Here is a 21,823-nt window from a genome sequence, read left to right as displayed (position 1 = left end):
AAGTATATGTACTATGTGGCTCAGGCATAAGCCCTATGTGATTCTCCACTCTATCCCTGTTAGGGAAATTAAATTAATAAAATAATTACCGAGTTAATTGGGTCGTAGTGTACCATAACCAGAATACATCTAATTATTAATATATGAATATAAAGTTTGGTCAAAAACTGTATACTTTATAATAATGTTTACTAACTTATTTACAAACAAAATTCATTTTTTAGCTCTCTTATGACTTTTTTCGATTTTTTTCTAAAATTTCTTTAAGTGCTCACTCTTGTTTTGGAGGGTCACGACACGATCCTACCTATTTGTATTTTAACACAAATATTTGTTGGTAGGGAGCAGGACAATCGTAAAGTATGTCGTCGTATTTCACTGCCGTGTAAGTTATATTGAGTTTTAACTAAAACAACCTTTAATAAATTTATTTTGTGTTTGGTACTGTCAGGATGATTTAATTATTGCAATTTTTAAATGATGCGTGTTTTTAGCGTATGTTGTTTACAATTTTAATGTTGGTTATCCATGACAATTTGAGCTACAACTTCGGTTCTCGTATTAAATTTATTTATTGATTGTAATGATTGTTTGCTACATGTTGAAGTACATTATTTACAGTTGAATTTGGCATCTGATTAATGAAAAAAAAGGTAAGTTTGGGTGTTAGTGGATTGCGGTGGTGATTCATTACGTCTCCACTCTCCAGCTTGATCTTACTGAATCGGCGTACTTATATATGTATTTGTATCGTGACAGGTGTTAGGTTTAGAAATTAAACTGTTGTGATTAAAATTCTCATTTTAATATAATTAAAACACGTATAAGATTACGCGCGTTTATATTAAAGAGGTACTTTCAGAAATAATGCTTTGGGTGCAGGTTAGAAGTTACATACCGACTAATGTGAGTTACGTTTTGAATAAATATTTAGTATTTGTTACTGTACATTTGCTTTATTTGTTTCATAATAAATTTTGCCCTATTTTAAAATACCTTTCAATTAAAATTAATTCATTTACGAGAACTCTAATATGTTTTTTGTTAAATATTGGTTTGCGTGGTAAATACGATGCCTGTTCTTGTTTATTACTTGATACTTAGCGTATAGTTTTACATGATTTCATCTCAGTTACGCTTTGGTTGATTAGTGGTAGTGGAATGTATGTTCATATTTTTAAGTTCGTTCGTATATATCACAACGTTTTAATCTTAAAGCTATAATCTGTAAATAAATACAAAGATAGTGATTACGTTTAAAAGGTTTCGTACAACGATGCTTAAGACTCATTGTAAATTTTAATGAGTCATGCTGGAGTTTGGAGTTGAACCAGTGACACTTGCATTGCAACTTAAGAAGTAATCTCGGCGATCACAACCATTGAGGACACCAATTTTACACTGTAGAATGACTGTATTTTCATAAGTCATGGGAGGCACATTTTGTTTGTTCCTCTCTCTTAGTTTTTTTAACAGTGATTCCCTTTTCGCCAATTTTATGTAATGTTATTAGCTTATCAGAAAACATGTTTCCAAAACTTTTCTGAATATTAAAATCTTTTTGTATGCTTCTTTTTAAAATTAATAAAGTGAATTATGTGATTTGTTAGGTAATGTAATACTGGAGAATAATGGCTTCTGCAGAGTAGAAACATTCAGAAAAAAATAGAATAATTAATGTGAAAAGTTGATTAAGTTAGATACATTACTTAGGTATGTATTAGGTATGTACTCATTACATATTATTAATGTAGCTGACCTAACCTAACAAATTTTTTATTCAGATTACTGTTTGCTTTATTTTTGAGAAGCAACTGCTCTGCAGTATTACCTATTTGTACAATAAATATTTTCCTTTGTTGACTGTGAGTTGTGTATGCTGATCTTAAAATACCTCTTTACTTTGTGTAAGATTGCATCATTCATATTATGTTCATGCCATTTAGTAACTTGAATTAGTTGTAACCTTATCATGCTAAAGAATTTACAAAAATTCCATTAGGTGTTTACATATATATTTTTATCCTGCTTTAGAACTTTGTCAGGATCTGTAAAAGTTCCATATCACATATCCAATTTGATCCCTTGATCCTGATGGCATGATCCTGTCTACATAATTCCTGTGTTACATGATGTTTTCTGTTTTAATTTAGTACGTCAAAAGATCCTGGACATAACATAAACTTGTGATATAACAATGAATTATGGTGTAAGTTGAATATAAATGAAATAATTTCCACAAGACCTGACATATTTGTATTGTGATAGTTAAAGTTTTTGATTGGCCAGGATAATTTGATGTACTAAATTCAAACAGCAAGCATTACGTGCCACAGAAACAAGTACACATGATCATGCCATCAGGATGAAGGTACTATATACTTCGATACATTACATGGAACAATTACCTCAGAATATATACACAGAAATAAACATTAGACTGAATAGGTTATTTTGGAGTTGAGGGACTTTTCTTATTGTAGGAAAATAGATTTTTTTTTTTTCCAAATCTGGAACTATAATTTGTTCATTTTGTTTCGCCATATTGTAAGTAGTTATTTTACCTGTTGATATTTTAAAATATTGCCAATGAAATAATTCTAATGTCCGTGTCATGGTTGCTACGACTGTGATGGAAATATGTTCACTGCTTATCTGGAAAGTTTAAGCCTTTGTTTCTTCCTGCTGTTTAGTTAATTAATTTTGAAAGTGGTAATAATGTTGTAGGTAGATGGCCGTACTCTTATCTCTATTTAACTCATGCTCTGGGAAGCTCAAATTAGCAACAAAAGTAGGATTGTGAAATTTGTTTTTCCTGAAAATCGGGTGCTTTAATCCAGTATAATTTTTTTACACAGTTTCATCAAAAAGATAGACACTATATTGTAATAATTCATAATCGTGCCTGGCTAAGATGACAGTTGTTCCTTGCACATGCATGAAAACTTGAAAAAATATTTTATCTGAAGTTTCAGGTAGTTGGGTGTTAAGTTCTGTCTATGATTATTCAATTATTAAAAATATTGTTGCTAGTTTAATATGAATAAAAGAGTTTGAATTGAATTTTGTTCATCTCCCGACAAAATAAATGTCCTTTACACGATGTGCCTGAAAGAAAACACTTTTCCAGATCGCTCCACCTTGGCATGTGCCTTCATAAAATTTTCCCTAGCAACCTCTTCACCTTTTAGGTACTGAATAACACAGCAACTATGTCCCGGTGGACCAATGGACCACCCGGGCCTGCTCACATGTCTGGGGCCTACAAATTCATGTTGAAAGAGTCCAAAATATGATGAAAAATGAAGGTTAAAACTTAATGCTGAAAGGCCCTGGCACCCAGACGTGAAATTATCTGCCCTTGCAATATTGTATAAATATTGAGCTGAACGGCGTGACCTCTCAGCACAGCACTCAAACAATGACTGAAGAGGCTCTGTGACCGCCCACAACCATGCAGGGAATGAGTTACGTGACCTCAGCGACCAATCACAGCATAGCCCTGTACAAGGACACTGCATTAACAGGACGTTACACCCAACTAACTGTGACAGTCGAAGAGATAATTTGTAGGTGTTCTTTTGTAAGTGTAAGGAGCAATTGTGGTGTTAGCTGGGCACAATTGTGACTTTTTACAATGTTCTTTATTTCATGTAGAAATTTGATAAATAGGTAAATTATTTAAAAAAGAATTAGTGAGTGATATCAGAAATTTTGATCAGATGAAGTCAGGGAAATTTTATGACAGATTTATGTGGACACCCTGACAGTACTGAAAATAAAAATTGATATTTGTTCTAGGACAGTTATGAAACTTCAAATATCTTTAAATACGCACAATCAACAATTGTATATTGTTTCATAACTTCTTTCTGTGAAAAATGTTAAAATATCTCTTTAGTTTGGTCAGTGTGGTTTGGCTCATCACAGTTACCAATTTAGTACTTTGGCAAGCAGTTTTCTAGCACATCACAGTACAGGAAGTGTATGTAGTAGCTGGGTGATTGAAGAGAGGTTAAAATAATGTATCTTAAATTGTGCGTGCATAACTGGCACCATATAGTAGCTATTCAGTAAACATATTGTGTGATACTTGCAGAGAGTATCTAGAAATGAAGGTAAATGTAGTTTGCAGAGTCACAGAAGAGCTATTATCATCAGGGAATGAGAAATTATAAACATATAAACATATTACAAGATTTTACTGTATTCTGTTATGCTTTCCTTTGCTGCCAACATTTAACCTGAGGTTTGACAAAAAGGGCCTTTGTTTTCAATTAATTTTACTATGAACCCATTAACTCTCCACTTTGAAACTTTGTAGACAATTTAATATTTGTACAAAAAATTTTATAGAATTTTTTGAAAAAAATTAAAAATGTACTTTTCCCAAAATTTTAAATTTAAATTTTAAAAATTATTTTGAAAATTATTTTTTTTCTAGACATTATTGTGTTACATATCACATGAAAGGCCATACCAAATGCTGCAAAATGACACCTGTTTCACCTTTCTAACTTCATTTGGAGAAGAGTTATGGTAATTTTAAAATATGCCTGTCGTGCATTTTTGAGTGTTTTTTTTTTTTGAAAATTTACAAAGCAATATTTTTAAAACGGATGGATGTATCATTCTAAAATTTTATTTTTTTGTTAGTCTGTATGGAGGTAACATCTGTGCAAAATTTCATCAAAATCTGAGATGGTGAGGTAAAAATTTTATTAAAAGTGTTGATTTGACATGGAATGACCCTTCATGCACAGAATGACCATGGGCACAGCCAAACATGATTGCCCCTTTTTGCCACTCTGTCACATCCTTACATCTATATACCCATGGACCCCTAAACAGATGAACTTGTACTTTTTTACATATGTATCAATTTGTTAAATATCGTAATTGAGTACATTGAAAACCCAGGAAACTGGGAATATCTGCAGATACTGATACTAAAACAATTTAATCTGTACATCGCTATTATTTTATACAAGATATTATACAGTACTGACACACTGGAAGCACATACAAGATAGATCTTACTGATGAGGTCCAGTGTCAACACATTAGCCGATTTAACACCATCTAATTGTTGTTCACTCACCCGTTTAGTTGCAAACACCTCATCTTGCCATTCACTCACTCAGCATACAACTCTTCTAATTTCTCAAACCAAGTATCAATTGCACTTACAGATAACCTATCTGGAAAGTTTATCAACTGCCCTGCATGAATGCAAGAGACAGCTGTAACAATGTTATAACACTTTCAAGTGTTTTAGTTTATTTTAATCCCTTTCGTAATTTTTCCTTAGTCGTGAGTAGCATTTGATAGTGATGCAATCATGTCTAGCTTGCATAAGCTTATAAGAACAGTGATTAATGGTAATAAAAATATTCCCGGACAATAAAATTCTTATTTCAAATTTTCATGATACTCGTGTAACAATGCCATATTGACATGCCACAATTGTGTGATCCAAGTCTGCTTTGTGGTAGCTCTTCTAAGTTGAGGCAAGTTGACGTCAACCAGGGCTTCACCCCCATGAGCCTGGTGAGACTCCGCTCTCTTCCCCGACCTTAACCATCCTTTCCTGGCATTTTAACTGCCGTCGTACGTGATTGTGTGTATTCAAACAGTGCACCTCAACTTTGGAAGACACCCGGCCATGTAGTGCTTTGTACCCCTTTTTAAAAAACTAATGTACATATTGTAACTTTTTATTTTTGCCCCCAGGTTTTTTGTATTCCAGCAGACTGGCATAAAGTGCCATGTTTTTATTAATTTAAGTAATTATGTATCCTGAACAAAGATGGAGCAGAACGGACCCAAATTTGGCAGAAGCAGGCGTTAATTAATTTAAATATTAAATCCTAAACTACTGTTTGCTATTAAGTATTCAGGGCGGGAAAGAACGTGCCTCAATTATAGATGTGTCTTTGTGTGTTTTTCATTAATAACCCATGGCATGAATTTAAATAAGCTTAATGGATTCCTTGTTTGATGCGAAGGCGCCATAATGCTCCGGCGAGAGTGCTCTGTCACCCAGTCTTACATCATTACCGGCCGAGGTAGGATGCGTCAGCATCCCGGGGACTTCATCCATTGCCATCACTGAGAGTTAGTTCTGTTTTATATATTTAATTCATCTAAATTCCTTTTTTTTTATATCCGCGGTGCTTGCCTTGGCTGGCAGACTGCTTAATTAATAATGCTTTAACTTATTCGTGGGACTTTGAAATCAACTACGAGAACACTTAGTGTGACCGCAGCTTTAAACGGTTCGTGCCATAGGTCTTTTTATCAGTTTAATATAAACATGTATGGGGGCATGAAGTATCTGTTCAAGTAAATAAAAACTTGTGAGAGAAATTGTGTTGCTTACTGGCCACGTGTCGACCATCTGCTGGCAACAGGCGTGTGGGACGCCTCAGGAAACCACATTAACTTCCATCTGTGTAAGCGTGCCTGATGCTAAGAATGGGCCGGGTCTGGGTAATTTCTGGCTTATTAAGGAGGGTCTGAAACTTGCTTACACACAGGTGACGTTACGCCCTTCAGGTCCGTATGTCTCTATCATGCGGTGGTGCCCTCTTACTAACTTTTGGAACAAAATCTAACCGTTCGTCTTACAGCAATTGGCCCTCTGAATGTGTGGCAAAGTAAAGCAGTTTTCAAACATTTTATTTTTGACAAGACAGATGTGATTAAAGAGTAGCACATCTTTAGAGAAGTGTCAAAAAAGAGAAAACTGATGTGAAAATGTACTTTGAATATACTATGACAGAATTCCTTCTGATGTTTGTTATGGCAAACATCATATGCATGCGTATTTTCTGAGTGAAATTCTGAATATTAAGCAATACTTATCAAAAACACTTAAAAAAGAGCTTCTAATTATTTTTAAAGGATTAAAATATTTTCCAGCATCTGGGGGTGTATTCTAAGTTACTCTGAAAGGAGTTGCCAATCGTAAATGACAATTATCGGAATATTTAACGTGTTCGCTATACTAAGTTACGTGTGGCGTCTCGATTCTCCGTGGCCGCCGATCTGGAGAACCGGACTGCTAATAGGCTCTCGAAGCGTGGTGGCAACAGTTACATATAAGCTAGATATCCACTCATTCACTGTTTAGACACTATTTGCATTATTCCTAAAGTAATTTTAAACATACTTATGGATTTCTGTTTAGGTACATATAATTTCCATATAAATGACTCCATATATTAGCTATAGTTTTCTTATTCCATCATCTAAGGAAGAAGTGTCAGTAAGTTTTGTGAGTTAAAATTTCCTTTAAACAATTTCTTTAAAAATTAAGTTGGTTTTATTTCTGTTCAAACAATTAAAGACTTCAAAATATTTTAAGGTACCTAGAATTTTAAGTTTTGACCTTGTCTTGCTTATCTTTATCAGCATACTCATATATTGTTTAGTGCTATTATTTTTTTATATTTAAATTAATATTTACAAGACTTGCATTTAAAAATATTTCTTGTTTTAAACTATGCTCAAAAGACTTCTTTATTCAAACAATTGAGTTAAAAGAGTGTATTTTGTTATGCGAGATTACCTGAGATTGCACTGATGAAATAAGGTTATAGTTGACTGTAATAAAAACCTCCCAATTTTTTTTGTTGTTTTAATTTTTGTGAATGAAAATGACTCAATCATTTTATAGAATACAAAAAAATTTCAATTTGTCGGAGAATCAAACCCAAAACAATTTCACGGAGCAGTTATAACATGTGATGCAGTCACCCTATCAACTGAGATAAATCAGTTGATATACTTTTAATTACTATAACATGCAAATATATAAAATGCAGAAAAGACTTGAGAATAAGTGTGTGTATATTTTTGGTTAATCAGTATTTTTTTTTAACTTTAAAAAGCTAATTCCTGAAGTGTTTCTATGTTTAATGCACGAGTTCGCCTAGTAGCCGTCAAAACACTGATTTACTTTAATAACTCGGACATAAAATAATATAATGTGATTTTGTGACATTTAATCTTGCAAGATGTTCATTGTGTGAATTGCACAGGATTTTTCTTACAATGAATACCAATTTCCTCTAACTCAAATGCACACGTGTGGATACATAGAATAATTTATCTGCATTCAGCATGAAACTTCACTCTAAATTCCCCTTGTTTCGTGCTAAACAAAGACGAGATGTTTCTTTCATTTGCGACACTATTATTCATAATATGTGTTCCACGTTTTTACAGTATCTTACCGTTTTGCAAATGCACAGTTTAAATAAATAGCTATGTTTTAGTGATAAATTATGAAGATGTAACAGGTGTTTAGTATCGCCATGTTGTTTGTCTGGATGGCTCGGGAGGAGGAGGCTGAAGAGAAGGGGTGGGGAATCATTAGACCCAAACATTACAGAGGGAGCGGACTCTCGTACCGATAGAGCACTTAGAATAGCATTTTAAACACTCGTCGGAAAAACTGATTGTTCCGATAGGCGAACGAGCAGTATGTCGGAATTGACATTGAAATCTTACAATAGAATAATCGAAAAAACTTAGAATAAACCCTCAGGTCTTGAATTAGTTTATCTCTGTTATTTATCAACATTGGTATCTTTTATTAATTTAAAGTACTTCCTGTATAATCTTGGACTCTCCGGCCCTGCCAGTAATCCAGCATTTTTATACAGGCAGCTACCAAGCGGGTTGCTTGGTAATTTCGAGTGTGAATTGGAGACAAATGACTGCTTGTCGCTTGGTCAATGACTGCTCTGTGTGATGTTTATTGATGAAGACTTTCTTAAAAAAAAAATGAAAATGTTAAAGGTGCGTGGAAAACACTGACTGAAAACTTGCGATTTTCCACAACTTGAAATAGCCTTTATTTTTGGTTTTTACAAGAATGCAATAGGCTATTCTGGAGAAATTCTAAAGGTCTACAGAAAAATTATGAATAAAATTGACGTTCAGGCCAGTGAAGGCTGGTTGGACAGATTTAAAAGACTTTTGTTATTCGGCTGTTTAGTATGAAAATTGAAAAGCAGTCATGTGATGTTGATGCGGTCGAGCCATACAAAGAAAAGTTTCAAAATGTGATTGAAGTAATGGCTTTAACTTCTGACCAAGTGTACAATGTGGACGAGAGTGGTTTGTTTTGGTGGCTTTTATCTAAAAAATTGGGTGAAGCTGTTTCGGTAAACACTGACATTGGTTTAATGTGAAATGTCTATGTCAGCAAGTCGCTCTTACTGTAATGGATTGAAATGAAAATGAGACATTAATGTACTAAAACTTTAAAAACAGAACAGACACTGAATGTTACAAATTTATTTATTTTGATTAATATTAAACAACACTTTTGTTTAACATTGGCCTGTGATGTGAGAATAAGATACATAAGGCATAATATTAACATTAATTTTTCTGGTGAGCATTTTTGGCTCTGCGGGCACATAGTTCAGGCCAAATTCATTCTTCGATATGTCCAATGGTACAGGTACAACATCGGTAAAGTGTGCTTGCGTAGTCAGCGTTGTTCACTGAGCGTGCTGAGGCAGCTTTGCGACGTTCCCGAAACAGTCTCGTTCACTCGGCCTCCTCTTTCCAATGATAGGCAAGATTTATATTTCTGGCTGGTCTTTTGTATGGGCTGCAGCTGACTTATTGTATTTTAATACTTTTTTATAGGCTTACATTATATTTATATATATAAATATTGTCCAAAATACACTATTTTAGGCTTAAATAGATTTATCTAAGTAAACTCTATACACAAACACACAAATCACCGTGCTACCACATCTGAGTTACGACACTCAGACTTTCTATACAGTAAGGAGAGAAGCGTTCTGGTTTTAATCAATCTGCGCTGTTGCCCTTCCCCGCCTGCCCTCCTGCCCGCCTGCCCGCCAAGGTCGTATCAGCGAGCTGACTATACACCTTAAATAATGACACTGCACTTAAGGCCCTGTCACACTGTTAAATTTTCGCTTCCAACACCTTTCTATGTTGTGTCAAAGTTGGAGGGTTATGACAAAACCGAAAACGTCACTAGCGCAGCCATGTTTGTTTGACAAGTTGGATGACTTGAGTTTCTGTCAAATATTTTTCATATTGTACATGTTCTAAAATATGTTGGATGCGATCGGCCAATCAAAATCGTGCCTCGTGAAAACTGAACTAACATCCATTTCCATCTCAACGATTGTTTAAAATGGCAAAGTGCACAATTAAAGAGCCAATTAAAGAGGTTAAAAAGTTAAATATGTTAATATCAATGTTGAATGCAAAAACATTTTATGCGTAAAAATGAAATTATGTTTTTAAAACTTTAAAAAATCTCTGAAAATTAATTTTTTAATGTAATAAATATTGTGATTTAAATTTCTTGCTGTTCAAAAATTTTTAACTGCATCAAATGTAATAAGTTCAACATTTTCATCCAGCAATGTGATATATTCTTTAATTTCAAAATTAAGAAGAAAAAAAAAAATGGAAAGTTTGAGATAGCTCAGACCAAAAATAAACTTTGATAGTGTGACATTATTTAAAACATATTTGAGGTTATCTGTCCAAATATATTTATGGGAAAAAATTGGAAGCTATTTTCTATTCAATACTTCCACTCCAACTCTATTGTCAAATATAATGGAGACAAATATTGGACAGTGTGACAGGGCCTTTACATCTCCAAGACTAATAGTAGGGAATTGTTAAAGCAAGATGATAAATACCTTTTTGTTATGTTAAAAATTTCTGTTCTGGCACCGGTTTGTTTGTGTGATTTTAAAGACATTTCACATCAAAAACCTATGTTCACCGTGCTGAAGATAGTCCTCCTGGATAAAAACTAGTTAGAACCATAGGCGTGCCTACAGGGGTGGCCAGGTGGGCCATGGCCCCCCTAATGTAATCACTCAGATCGGCATTTTCTCTCATGCGTTCGTTAATATTCGTATATTCCTGGCACTGTGACACTCAAACTGTGTTTCAGTGTTGCAGCATGCTAATTAACAATATTTTTAAACATTTTATCGTTCTGGAAATACAGCCGCCTTAGTTTATTTAAAACATGAGGTCCCTTAAAATGGCCAAGCAAAAAAAATATTATAAGAGGTTTCTTAAAGTTCTGTTGCCTGAATTGCTGTGTTTGCATTCACTAAAAAGAAGTTCATTTCAAGGTAGATCTGGGCCAAGCTATTGGAAATTCGAGGGGGAAAAATGTGTGAGTATACTTTAAACTTTGTCTATGAAAAAAAACAACATATTTTCAAGATTGTTAAAATTATACAGATATAAATATTAACTAGTAAACATATCTCGTTGATACTGCACAAAAATATCAACAAGCCAATGAGTGAATATATTTAGGCTATTTAACATTCTAAATTCAGCTTATGATTTAAAAAATTTAGCACGGCCCCCCCCTAATGGAAATGTCTGGGCACACCTATGGTTAGGACAAAGTCACTTTTAAGCCTTGTACAAATACAAATGGTTCACATAAGATGATCATGTTAGTGATTGGGCATTTAAGATGTTAAACTTCATGTTGATATCAAAAACCAAAGCAAAGCATTTATGACTAAGTTCTTGTTCTTAGAATGGTTTGACTAACTCTTTGTACCATTACTAAAACAATTCCTTAAAAAACAGAACATTGCACATAAAGCATTGCTTATTTTGGACAGTTTCCCCGGTCACACTCATGAAGAGGATTTTAACTCAAAAGGCAGTTTTATCCATGTTATGTTTCTACATTCTAACGTAAAACCTATCTTGCAACCTATGGACCAAAATGTATTCCAAGCAGTTAAAATGCAGTAAAAAAGAACCTTCGGTACACTGTTTTGTCTAAGTATGACAGTGTGATTAAATCAATAGAAGAAATTAACCTGAAAGTTGTAGTTTACTCACTTGTGAATCTTGGGTAAAACTTAATGAAAAATTGATTGTTTGTTCGTGGGGAAACTTGTGGCCTAACATGGAATTTTCAAAGCAATAAAAAAAAAGTGAAACAACACAGCCACTCTTGACATTGATAAAAGTAATGTATATTAGCTGTGTGGATACAAATGATAATGTTATGACAACTGATGACATAAGAAGTGGCTGACAGGTGACAAAGAGAAAAATAACCAGTTTTGGACAGACAATGACATCACAGAGCTGTAACCACAATAAAAGAGGAAAGAGGGGGAGGACAAGTGACACCAGATGTTTAAACAATACGTCACGATGCAGCCATTGATTCCTCTGCTACGTATATTACCTGGGCTGAAGAAAATGGTGTCTCAGTGAGTGACATTCTAGTATTGAAGCGACTTCAAGAACAAGTTTTCAAAATGTCATTTAAAGTTAAAAAGCCTACGAAAATAGAAAATCATTTTATGTCTTCCTCTTCAATGGAATAATGTAGATTATTGATGCAATGTAGTAGTTTAATTTTTTCTTTATTGTAGTTTTAGTTTAACACTTCAGTTGTGTGCATGTACTAATGTAGTGTATAATACAGTATTACGTATACATATATGTATACATAACACATAGCTTCTGCCGTTTAAAAGTGTCTTTATTGGTGATTTCCAGTAATCCAGTGTTTTCAGTAATCCGGCTGTGCCCTGGTCCGATATCTGTTGGATTGCAGAGAGATCTCTGTACTCAGTTTTTCCTTGTTCTAGGCATCAAATCTTAGCTTCTGAAAGTGGTTTTTGCAAATAAAACACGCTGTATTTGAATGAATGCAGTACAATATGATTTTTTTCTTAATATTTTTACTTATACAGTAAGTCCTCTATTTACGTTGTACCGATTTACGTCGTTTCGGATTAACGTCGCTAATGTTTGAGTACTCATGTTTCAATTTAAGTTGTCGCCGATTCACAATAACGTCGTTTACAATGACCGTAAATCTTTATTTTAACCAAAACACCGTATATAATTCGTTTATAATTCTTTGTTTCCTTCGGTAGTTAATTTATGCTATGTAGCGTAAGCTACACGTTCACCGCCTTATCTTATCATACATCATGAGGGACGCTTCCTGCTCTCCGCTGCTCTCAGCGCGGTGATGCAAGACTACCAGCCCGCCCGCTCGGCCACCCACGTATCTCGCACATAGAAGTGTTATCTACTTCCCGCAACGACACAGCATTTTCTCCTACCCCTTCCGGCCGACCTTGCGCCGTGGCCGGCCGGTGGCATGAAACTGGCTCATTTTGCGTCGTTTCTATTTACGTTGCGGTTTTCAGGAACGTAACCCCGACGTAAACCGAGGACTTACTGTATTAGTTGCTCCGTGATAAGTTGAATGCATTGTCGTATATCTACAATGGAACACTCATTTCCATACTGTTCATTTAATAAAAGTGCGGTGTACCAGAAATTAATTCCTTTGAAGTACACTGTGTTTGTAGTGGTGCAGAAGTATTTTTCCTCAAATGGATTTCTTGTGTGAGGGTGGAAGAAATATTGTTTACTTTTAAAATGTAAGCTATAAATTCAGAAAAGAAAACTTTGAAATAAGTAATGGATATTCTGTAAAATGTAGGAATCTGGGTATCAATTCACATTTTAAATTTTGCAGGACTGCAAAGGTGCTCGCCGGTGTACAGTGGTGTGGTCATGTGACAGCTGCCAGATGTGTTGATGTCATTTACAAATCATAATGCATTCCAGGTTGGTACGATAATAGACATACTAATAGTTTTGTAAATTTTTGTTGTTGTACTTATTTTTATGATTTACAATATACAATAATTAAAGAAATATATTTATAACAAAGGCCATTCATCCAGATTGTAAGTCACCTGCATTTATCTGTTTTCATCTAGCTTGGTTTTCTCTTTTTATCTAACTAATCTCCACCAATCCAATATAATGTTTATTGAATACATGTATTACAGTAGAATTTTTAAATTGTTGAAAACTGTTTTATGCAATTTTTTGAATAATAGGAGACTGCTAATTTACTAAAAACAACACACATGAACACATTGTCAAAATATTGTCAACAAGTTAAATTACTTTGTTGAATGAACCTGTCTGCATGAATTAGAACATGGCAATGCTGTTAGTAGTTTTCACTTCTTCCGCTGTTAATTTTCCATCATGAAGTCATAGTGGTGTTTCAACAATGACCCCTTTGTTGGAAATGCTTGTTTTAATTCCTGAAAATACATTGACAGCCATGACCGAATTGCCACATTCTAATAGACAATAATCCTTAATTATTTATTATGAATGTGTCACTTGATATTCCACCAAAGCATTTAGAAAATAAAATCACAGCAAATAGAGTCATTAACATTTGTTTGTATTGCAACTTAGTTTTTCGTAATAGAATCACTCATATAACGTTCATAATATACAATACTTTTAACCTTTTTGCGGCTCTTCCACACCTCTCAAAAGCGTGCGATGTGGCAGTCGTCTTTTTATATTTGTTTGAAAATATACTGGGTACGTATTCAGGATTTTTGGGTTTTCCGACCGTTTGTTTTCAATGAAATAAACATTGTATATTTTTGATGCCGTTGATTGTTACCTAAATTACTCACCAAGAGTGTAGGTGGGGGGGGGGGGGGGGGAGGAAAAGCTGTAGGGATTTAATGTAATACATAAACAATTAATTTATAAATAGTAATTTTTATACTTAATATTAAAATAAAAGCACATTACACTGTTCAAATTTATTTTTCCTTGAAATAAATGCATTATGATCGCAAAACTTTATCCGTACGTTCACGGACAATGTGTAAAAAATGTATAAAGGGATACTTAATATTTAAATAAAAGCACATTACACCGTTCAAATTTATTTTTCCTTGAAATGAATGCATTATGATGGCAAAACTTTATCTTTAAGTTTGCGGACAATATGTAAAAAAATGTATAAATGGATATGACATCAGTAAAAGTAACTAATTGTTGTATTGTTTTACATATTTTTGTTTAATTTCTTTATCAGATATGTTTGTTACAGTATGGAAATGTATGAATTCTCTTACTAACTTAATTTGTTTTCACGTGTCTCTTCTTTACTATCTCATCTAAAGATACTACACACAAATTCAAGTAAAATTTTTGATTTCCGTGCTAGTAACATAATCTCCACGTAGTTTATATGTAAATTAAAGGACTTCCTAATAGTGCATACGTACTGTTTTTAAATTGATCATTCTTTATAACCAGTGCAGGCATCCAGCTTTAATCCACGAATTTTATTTCGTTCCTCTTCATTTTTCCTCTTTGGGAACTAACGAAACACTATAATTGATTACATATTTCTGTAAGCATTACTGTACCCAACCACATATAAATTTTCAATACATTTTCGTTTTTTATAACCATCCACATTGCTAATCGTTTTGAACAATTTCTCCTGAAGGCTGGCAACGCGCAGTGTCTCAACTCCTGCCATCCTGCAGTTAGTTACCATGTTTGCCACCAGAGTAGCACACACGGTGCCTATTCCCCAAAAAGACAGTTCTTAAAACACATTACAGCGCAGGTATACAATGCGTCGAAATGGGCTAGGCTTGCTATGACATAATCCAATTGCACTTGTTCAAGCCGTATGTATTTATCTTACGACTGTCACATGTAAACCTGAAATGTCTTAGTGCTTCTTACATACCAGGAACCACATGTAAGGGTGCCATAACGTAGATTCACAGACAGCTAAAACTGGCTAGCAGTTGGTTACTGTTTTACGTCATGTAAAAACCAACACATGTAGGTTCCAAATGTCCTCACATTTTCATAGAGAAATAGGCCAGCATTAAATGATGAGTAAAGGCTCTCTTAAAACTTACGTGATTAAACTAGATTGCGAACTCAAACGACAAAGGTCGTAGCCGGCTAAGTAGGGGTGAGCGGCCCTCACACGCATTCGTTCCAAATTTTGACCAAACGTTGCGTCTGATGGGTTACAAACTCACCCCAAATTTCAATCTTGTAGCTGCACTAGGAACAAAGATAAAAATACCACTAGTATTTTTGGTGAAGATTTTTTCTCAGGATATACTGGACCAATTTTTATGATAAAAATATGTGTTGTAAATACATTCAAGGCGATTCACAGAAAAAATCGAGAACTTAATCCCTTAAACTTAATCCCGAAAAAAATTATTTTAATTTTCATGATTTTTTTTCAGTCACTCACTAATGTGTTACAATTACCAGTTTTTTCCTATTAGACAATCGGACCTCTTTCTACAACATATAAAAAAAATTAAAAAAATGTATTTCTTTACTTCAGAATTTCAGAAAGGTACTTACCTAGATTTATCTGTTGTATGTTATTTAATGACTAAACCTAAAGGTTTTTTTATTGCATTTTCACATCTGTATTTTTATTTGGTTGCAATACCTACGTATGTTTTATTATATAAGCATTGTATATTATTACTTTTCTGCCACATTCATTCTACACATTATCTGCTATTTGAAAAAAGTCGGGCATGTGCTAGAAGTTCATTTTTCTGGGAAATGCATACAACTTTACTTACATAGTCCCATTTTAAAAATATTTCTTCATAAACTGGAACTAGCAAAATAAAAGTCTAATATAGCAGTATGTTGGTCTTCAGGATTACCAAATTACCAGTAAGTGGTAGTTAATGAATTTGAAGTCTATATATCATTATCTAATCCTAGAAGGAGACTTGGAATTTTTTTTACTGGTTGAAGAAGTTAAAGCAGCCTACATTAACACAGAAAAATATTTGTGAGGAATTCTGAATTTTCGCAGATCTTTGCATAAATGGTGCCTTTGTATGCATGACTTAAATAGGTTATGTAAGAATGATGCAATATGTTATCCTGTGTATATATGTGCTTATTATGGCCTGATTTTTATATTTCAGGAACCGAGAAAGTACTGAAATGTTATACTGGGTGAATTTCTACTAAAAATATCACTTTCAATGAAGAAAAAAATTAGATGGAGTGCTTATGAGCATGGCCAGAAAGAGTGATGTTATGCGTGGATTTAATGTGTCTGTAGTTGGATTATCAGGTACTGAGAAAGAAAAAGGTCAAATAGGAGTAGGAAAGTCATGCCTATGCAACAGATTTCTTCGATCTGTAGCTGATGAGTACAGTGTTGAACACATTTCGGTATTGAGCCAGGTAAGATTTTGTATTGTAAAGTTGAATTTTACTGTTACTATTTTTTTTTAAAATCTTATTAATCAATATTTCTTGAAAAATATAGAACTGTTATTGAGTGAGCTGGAGTGGTTAATTTTTGACTCTCCTTCAGGACCAGAATTTATATTTTGGTTCTGCCTTGCTGATTATAGGACTTAAGGAAAATGCTGAGATGGTTGCTTACCTGTCTCTATTGACCTCTATGTCTAAGAGACGTTACATCCTAATTTATTGCATTTTAATTATCATTTGTCATGGTCAATTCTCTGAATTGCATTATTGTATGCATCTCTCATGACCTTGACAATAGCACAATAATCCAAAAATTAAATTACTATTTTTTGTTCTTATCAGTGTAATTTAGTTCATGCTGGTAGCCTCTAAAAATTATGAAGTAAAATATCTGATTTTTGTACAAGGCTGTGTTAAAACAATTACACATTTTTTTAAAATTATTAAATTGTGTAAACTTACTGTGTGGGAGTCTCCTTTAAACTCTTTACGTAATGAACTTTATAATTAACTTATGGTCTAAGTCCCTGTCACATAAAGTTCTAATTATTAATTTAATTACATAAGTAGTAATTATTTGGATTTAAGTGAAGTCAGAAACTGAACACTCTTCCTGAGAGCATTTTCATTGAAGTTTTCTGTTATGCGCCCATGGAAGTACTTTGGTAAATGAGATTTAATAGCTTTGTGCAATGGTTAAATATTGAACTCTCTTTTGGAAGTAATCAGGATTGAATCTTGATGACTCCAAACAACCTGCTTGAAATTTTCATAATTTTTTTTTGTAAAATTGAAGGGTTTGTATAAAATACCCTAGTCCAAGTGGTTTTCACCAAAAAAAACTTTTTTCACAGTGATTTGTGGAAATGAAGGATGTTTGAAAACTTGGTTGGGTGTAATAATAGTCGTGTATGTAAGCGTAGATGATGATAAATAAAAAGAATTTAATATAAATGATTTTGCGAGAGTGGCAATTTTTTTTGTGTCCTGAAAACTCAGGTTTTTGACATGGGTTATTTTTCATAATATTTTTTGAAATATGGTTTTATTAAATTGACTGGATGAGAATGCTAATTAAATAATTTTTATTTTTTTGTCACTACTTTTTTCAACATTTTGCTTACTATACTTTGTTTGTATTAATTGTAGTTAGTGTTTCTGGTTTTACAGACTGATTTTAGTGGCCGTGTGGTAAACAATGATCATTTTTTATATTGGGGAGAAGTTACCAAAACATCAGAGGAAAGTGTTGAGTTACTGTTTCAAGTTGTAGAACAAACTGAATTTATTGATGATGCTTCATTCCAACCATTTAAAGGTAAGAAAATATTTTTTCATGGTGGAATGTTTAAAATTATTGAATTTATATGTAACAAATAGGAATAGATAGCTCGAAAATTCTAGTTGATTTACAAATAAAGCTACTCTTGACAAAACATGGAGTGTTCTGCTATGACTGATCGTAGGTTTTCATGTTTATAGTAGTTGATTTGTTGTTTAACATTAGTGATTATTCGCCTGCTAGTTTGTCCTATGTACATTTTACCATATAAACATGAAATTCTGTACACACCGGCCAGACTTTTGGATGTTTATAGTTTTGAGATTTGTATGTGTTTTAGGCTTCATGAAAATTCTGGTCACTTGACTGAAATTCTTTTCAAGTAAAGAATGAAGGCTTTGTTAGGTAGATGCTCATTCTTTTGTTCTTGGAGTGGTTTCATGGCTTTCTTTATTTGGGATTTTGAGTAACCATTTGCTTGAAGAGCAGTTGTTAGGTGTTTCATGTCTTCCTCACAAATGGCTCTAGCTCTGTTGACTAAACTGTTCTCTTCTGAGATGGTGAATCATGTGAATTTGTCTATAGATACCTGTCTGTGTGGGTTAAGTTCCTGTTGCTGATGTGGTTCTCCTATCCCCTTGTGACCAAGACATCCAGAAAAGGCAGTTTTCCATCTACTTCCACTTCAATGTTGAATTGTATGTCAGGATGGATGCTGTTCAGGTGTTTCAGGGAGTTTTGCAGCTTATTTTTGCCATGGCTCCATATCACAGAGGTGTCATCTACATACCCGTACCAGTACTTGGGTTTGAGCTGGCTGGTTTTTATTGCTGTCTCCTTGAAATCGGCCATGAAGAGGTTGGTTAAAAGGGGAGGGAGAGGGGAGTCATTGGCAGCACCTTCCTGTTGCTTGAATGAGAATTAAGTGAAAGAAACAGTGTTCTGTGAGCTTTACCATGTCTCTGCTCAGGTTGTCTTCCTCTAAGTGTTTGAAAAGAATTTGAAGGGCTTCTGGGACAGCCACTTTGGTAAAGAGCAATACCACATCAAAGCTGACCAGGAGATCTTTAGGTTGAAGATAAAGTTGTTTAAGAATCGCAATGGAATGTGTGGAATTTTTTAAATGAGAGGCTGGAGTGGGAACTTAAGGTTGGATTATTCTTTTCAAGTATCTGGCTATTGCATGGGTGAGAGAGCTGTTTGCACTAACTGTGGGACGAAGAGGAATGTCCTGCTTATGTATGTTTGGGAGCCCATAGAATGTCTGCACTGTGGAGTTATTTCAGCTCCCTTCTTTCTCCCCTGTTGATGTTGCGTGGGAGAAGCTTGACATTGCGAAGAACTCTTGTTGTTCCCAAGCGTATCTTGTCTGCTGTGGTTGGAGGCAGGTGACAGATGGCATCTTCCACTCCACAACCAATATCCTCTTGTGTAAATTTTCTTGTGAGACTGCAAAGTTCTTGCATGCCTTTAGGTAAAAGAGAAACACAAGCTTCATCCAGTTGTTTGTTTGAGAGGTTCACAACAACTCTGCTTTTGTTTAAAACAGTCCTCTGATACAAATACTCAGATAACCATTGTGTGACTAATTTCCAACTGAAAAAAATTTTTTATTGGAACCCTGCTCAAGTCAACTTACAAAGCCAGAGGTACAGTTGCTAGGTGGCTTGGGCCATTCCTTCTCCGAAATAATAATACTGGTCTGAAGCCCTGATGACCTGGCTTGGCCCAAGCCGCTGGCTGGGCGACTGGCTTTTGTGGGACGTGCTGTGCCCATTCAGGGCTCTAATAAAATGCGTAAGATACGGTTGCAAATTGGGTGAGTTGATATGGTCTCTACTAAATTTTTTGTACCTCTGTTTTGATTTTATTGGCAAATATATGTTTCTATGGTCTCTACTAAATTTTTTGTACCTATGTTTTGATTTTATTGGCAAATATATGTTTCCTAGCCAATTGTTTTAGTTATTAAAACTTTCAAAACTTTGTATGCAATGTACATATTTTTTGTTTGAATATGACTGCCCAATGTAAATATAAGAACATACATGCATATAAAATATAGACATTGAAAAAGCATATGCCTTCTTTGACTCTGTGCTTGTGATGCTATTGATAACAAGGCGATACAGCCTGGTTTATGACAAAGGATGCACGATGCAATCAAGGTTATGTGGCACGGTTAAGGAGAGAGGGTAATTGTACCTGTCTTTTCCTGATTTTCTTATATTAATTGCTTTGATGTTAGAAGCTTCTGTAATCTAACAGTGTGTTTTTGTGCTATAATTCTCTTCTCCCGGTCTTAATTCTCTGTGTGTACATATCAATGCAATGACAATGTTTAATCTCTTCACTTTATGTGCTTTAAGCACTGAAACAACTTCATTGTTAAACTACATAATCAGAGTTTAAACCTGATCACATATGCCACTTTTAACCACTGATATTAAACCTCTCCACCAGATGCAACATGATAATACCTTGGAATGCAGAAAAAGTTGACTGCCTACATACCTCTTTTAGCAGCATTTACTTGTTGAACTGTTTCTTTGTTCATTTGGAAGGCTGTAAGTAAAAGGGAACATGAAGTTTTTCACAAGGTTTTTCCCACTTCATTCTGCTCCTTCTGTGGTGACTGCCAGAAAATGCAGCCCTTCCGCCACCCTAATATGCCTCCGTGCGAACGACAAGGGGTAGGAACGCTTTTCTTGGCAGGACTGGAAGAAGGGAGTGGAATGGGTTGGATGAAGAGACGGTAGGGGTGAAAGATGCAAAGGATCTTAGGAGAATACTAAGGGGGGGGGGGGGGAAGTGAGTGAAAAGGGAGGACTCCTTGCCTCCAGGTGAAAGCCCGAATGCAAGCGTAATAGTCAGTTCAATTCGTGTCTGTTAACTAATGACTGCTTTTGTGCTGCAGCAAAATTCACTATTCTTATTGATGTTGGCTTTTTTTAAAAGAGGCTGTTTAAATTACTTGTACTTATGAAAGCAGCACCAGAAAATGTCTTGTTAATTGTTAATACTGTAAAAATTTATTATGATTTATACAGTTTAAGTATATGTGCATTATAAAACTCTCATACTTTTGGATGTCTCGTAGTATCCCAAACTTGTATTAGTGAGGTTCCGTTGTAGCCATAGTGATGGAAGACAAAAATTGTATATCAAATAAGAGGGTGCCTCTCACAATTTTGATGAAAAAAAGGGTTATCAAAGGCTTGTTAAAAGAATGAAGTACGCCTTATCATAAAATACTAGCCTCAGAATTATAGTGTTTGATATTACAAATATTAACTTTTAAAGTGATTTTCAAGAGTATTACTTTTAGGAATTGAGATGAACTACAAGTGGCTTATATTCAATATTATGCTCTAACTTAACTTACATAAGGTA

General features: G+C 34.3%; 1 protein-coding gene across 7 annotated transcripts in view; it reads left to right on the top strand.

The window, feature by feature from the left end:
• Positions 1-273: 273 nt before the first annotated feature.
• Positions 274-21,823, top strand: part of LOC134529773 (rho GTPase-activating protein 190) — a 179,273-nt gene continuing 157,723 nt past the window's right edge. For 2 of the 7 annotated variants that reach the window (XM_063364201.1, XM_063364197.1), the window contains exons 1-4: positions 274-385; positions 13,568-13,659; positions 16,851-17,115; positions 18,319-18,466. In XM_063364201.1, coding sequence (XP_063220271.1) covers positions 16,939-17,115; positions 18,319-18,466 — 325 coding nt within the window. In that variant the 5' untranslated portion in view covers positions 274-385; positions 13,568-13,659; positions 16,851-16,938. The other 5 variants (XM_063364200.1, XM_063364194.1, XM_063364199.1 and 2 more) reach the window with 4 other exon arrangements.

The sequence above is a fragment of the Bacillus rossius genome, chromosome 2 (assembly GCF_032445375.1).
Source record: "Bacillus rossius redtenbacheri isolate Brsri chromosome 2, Brsri_v3, whole genome shotgun sequence".
NCBI classification, from domain to species: Eukaryota; Metazoa; Arthropoda; class Insecta; order Phasmatodea; family Bacillidae; genus Bacillus; species Bacillus rossius.
Note: the sequence above shows the minus strand (reverse complement) of the source record. Positions and strands in the feature narration are given on the sequence as shown.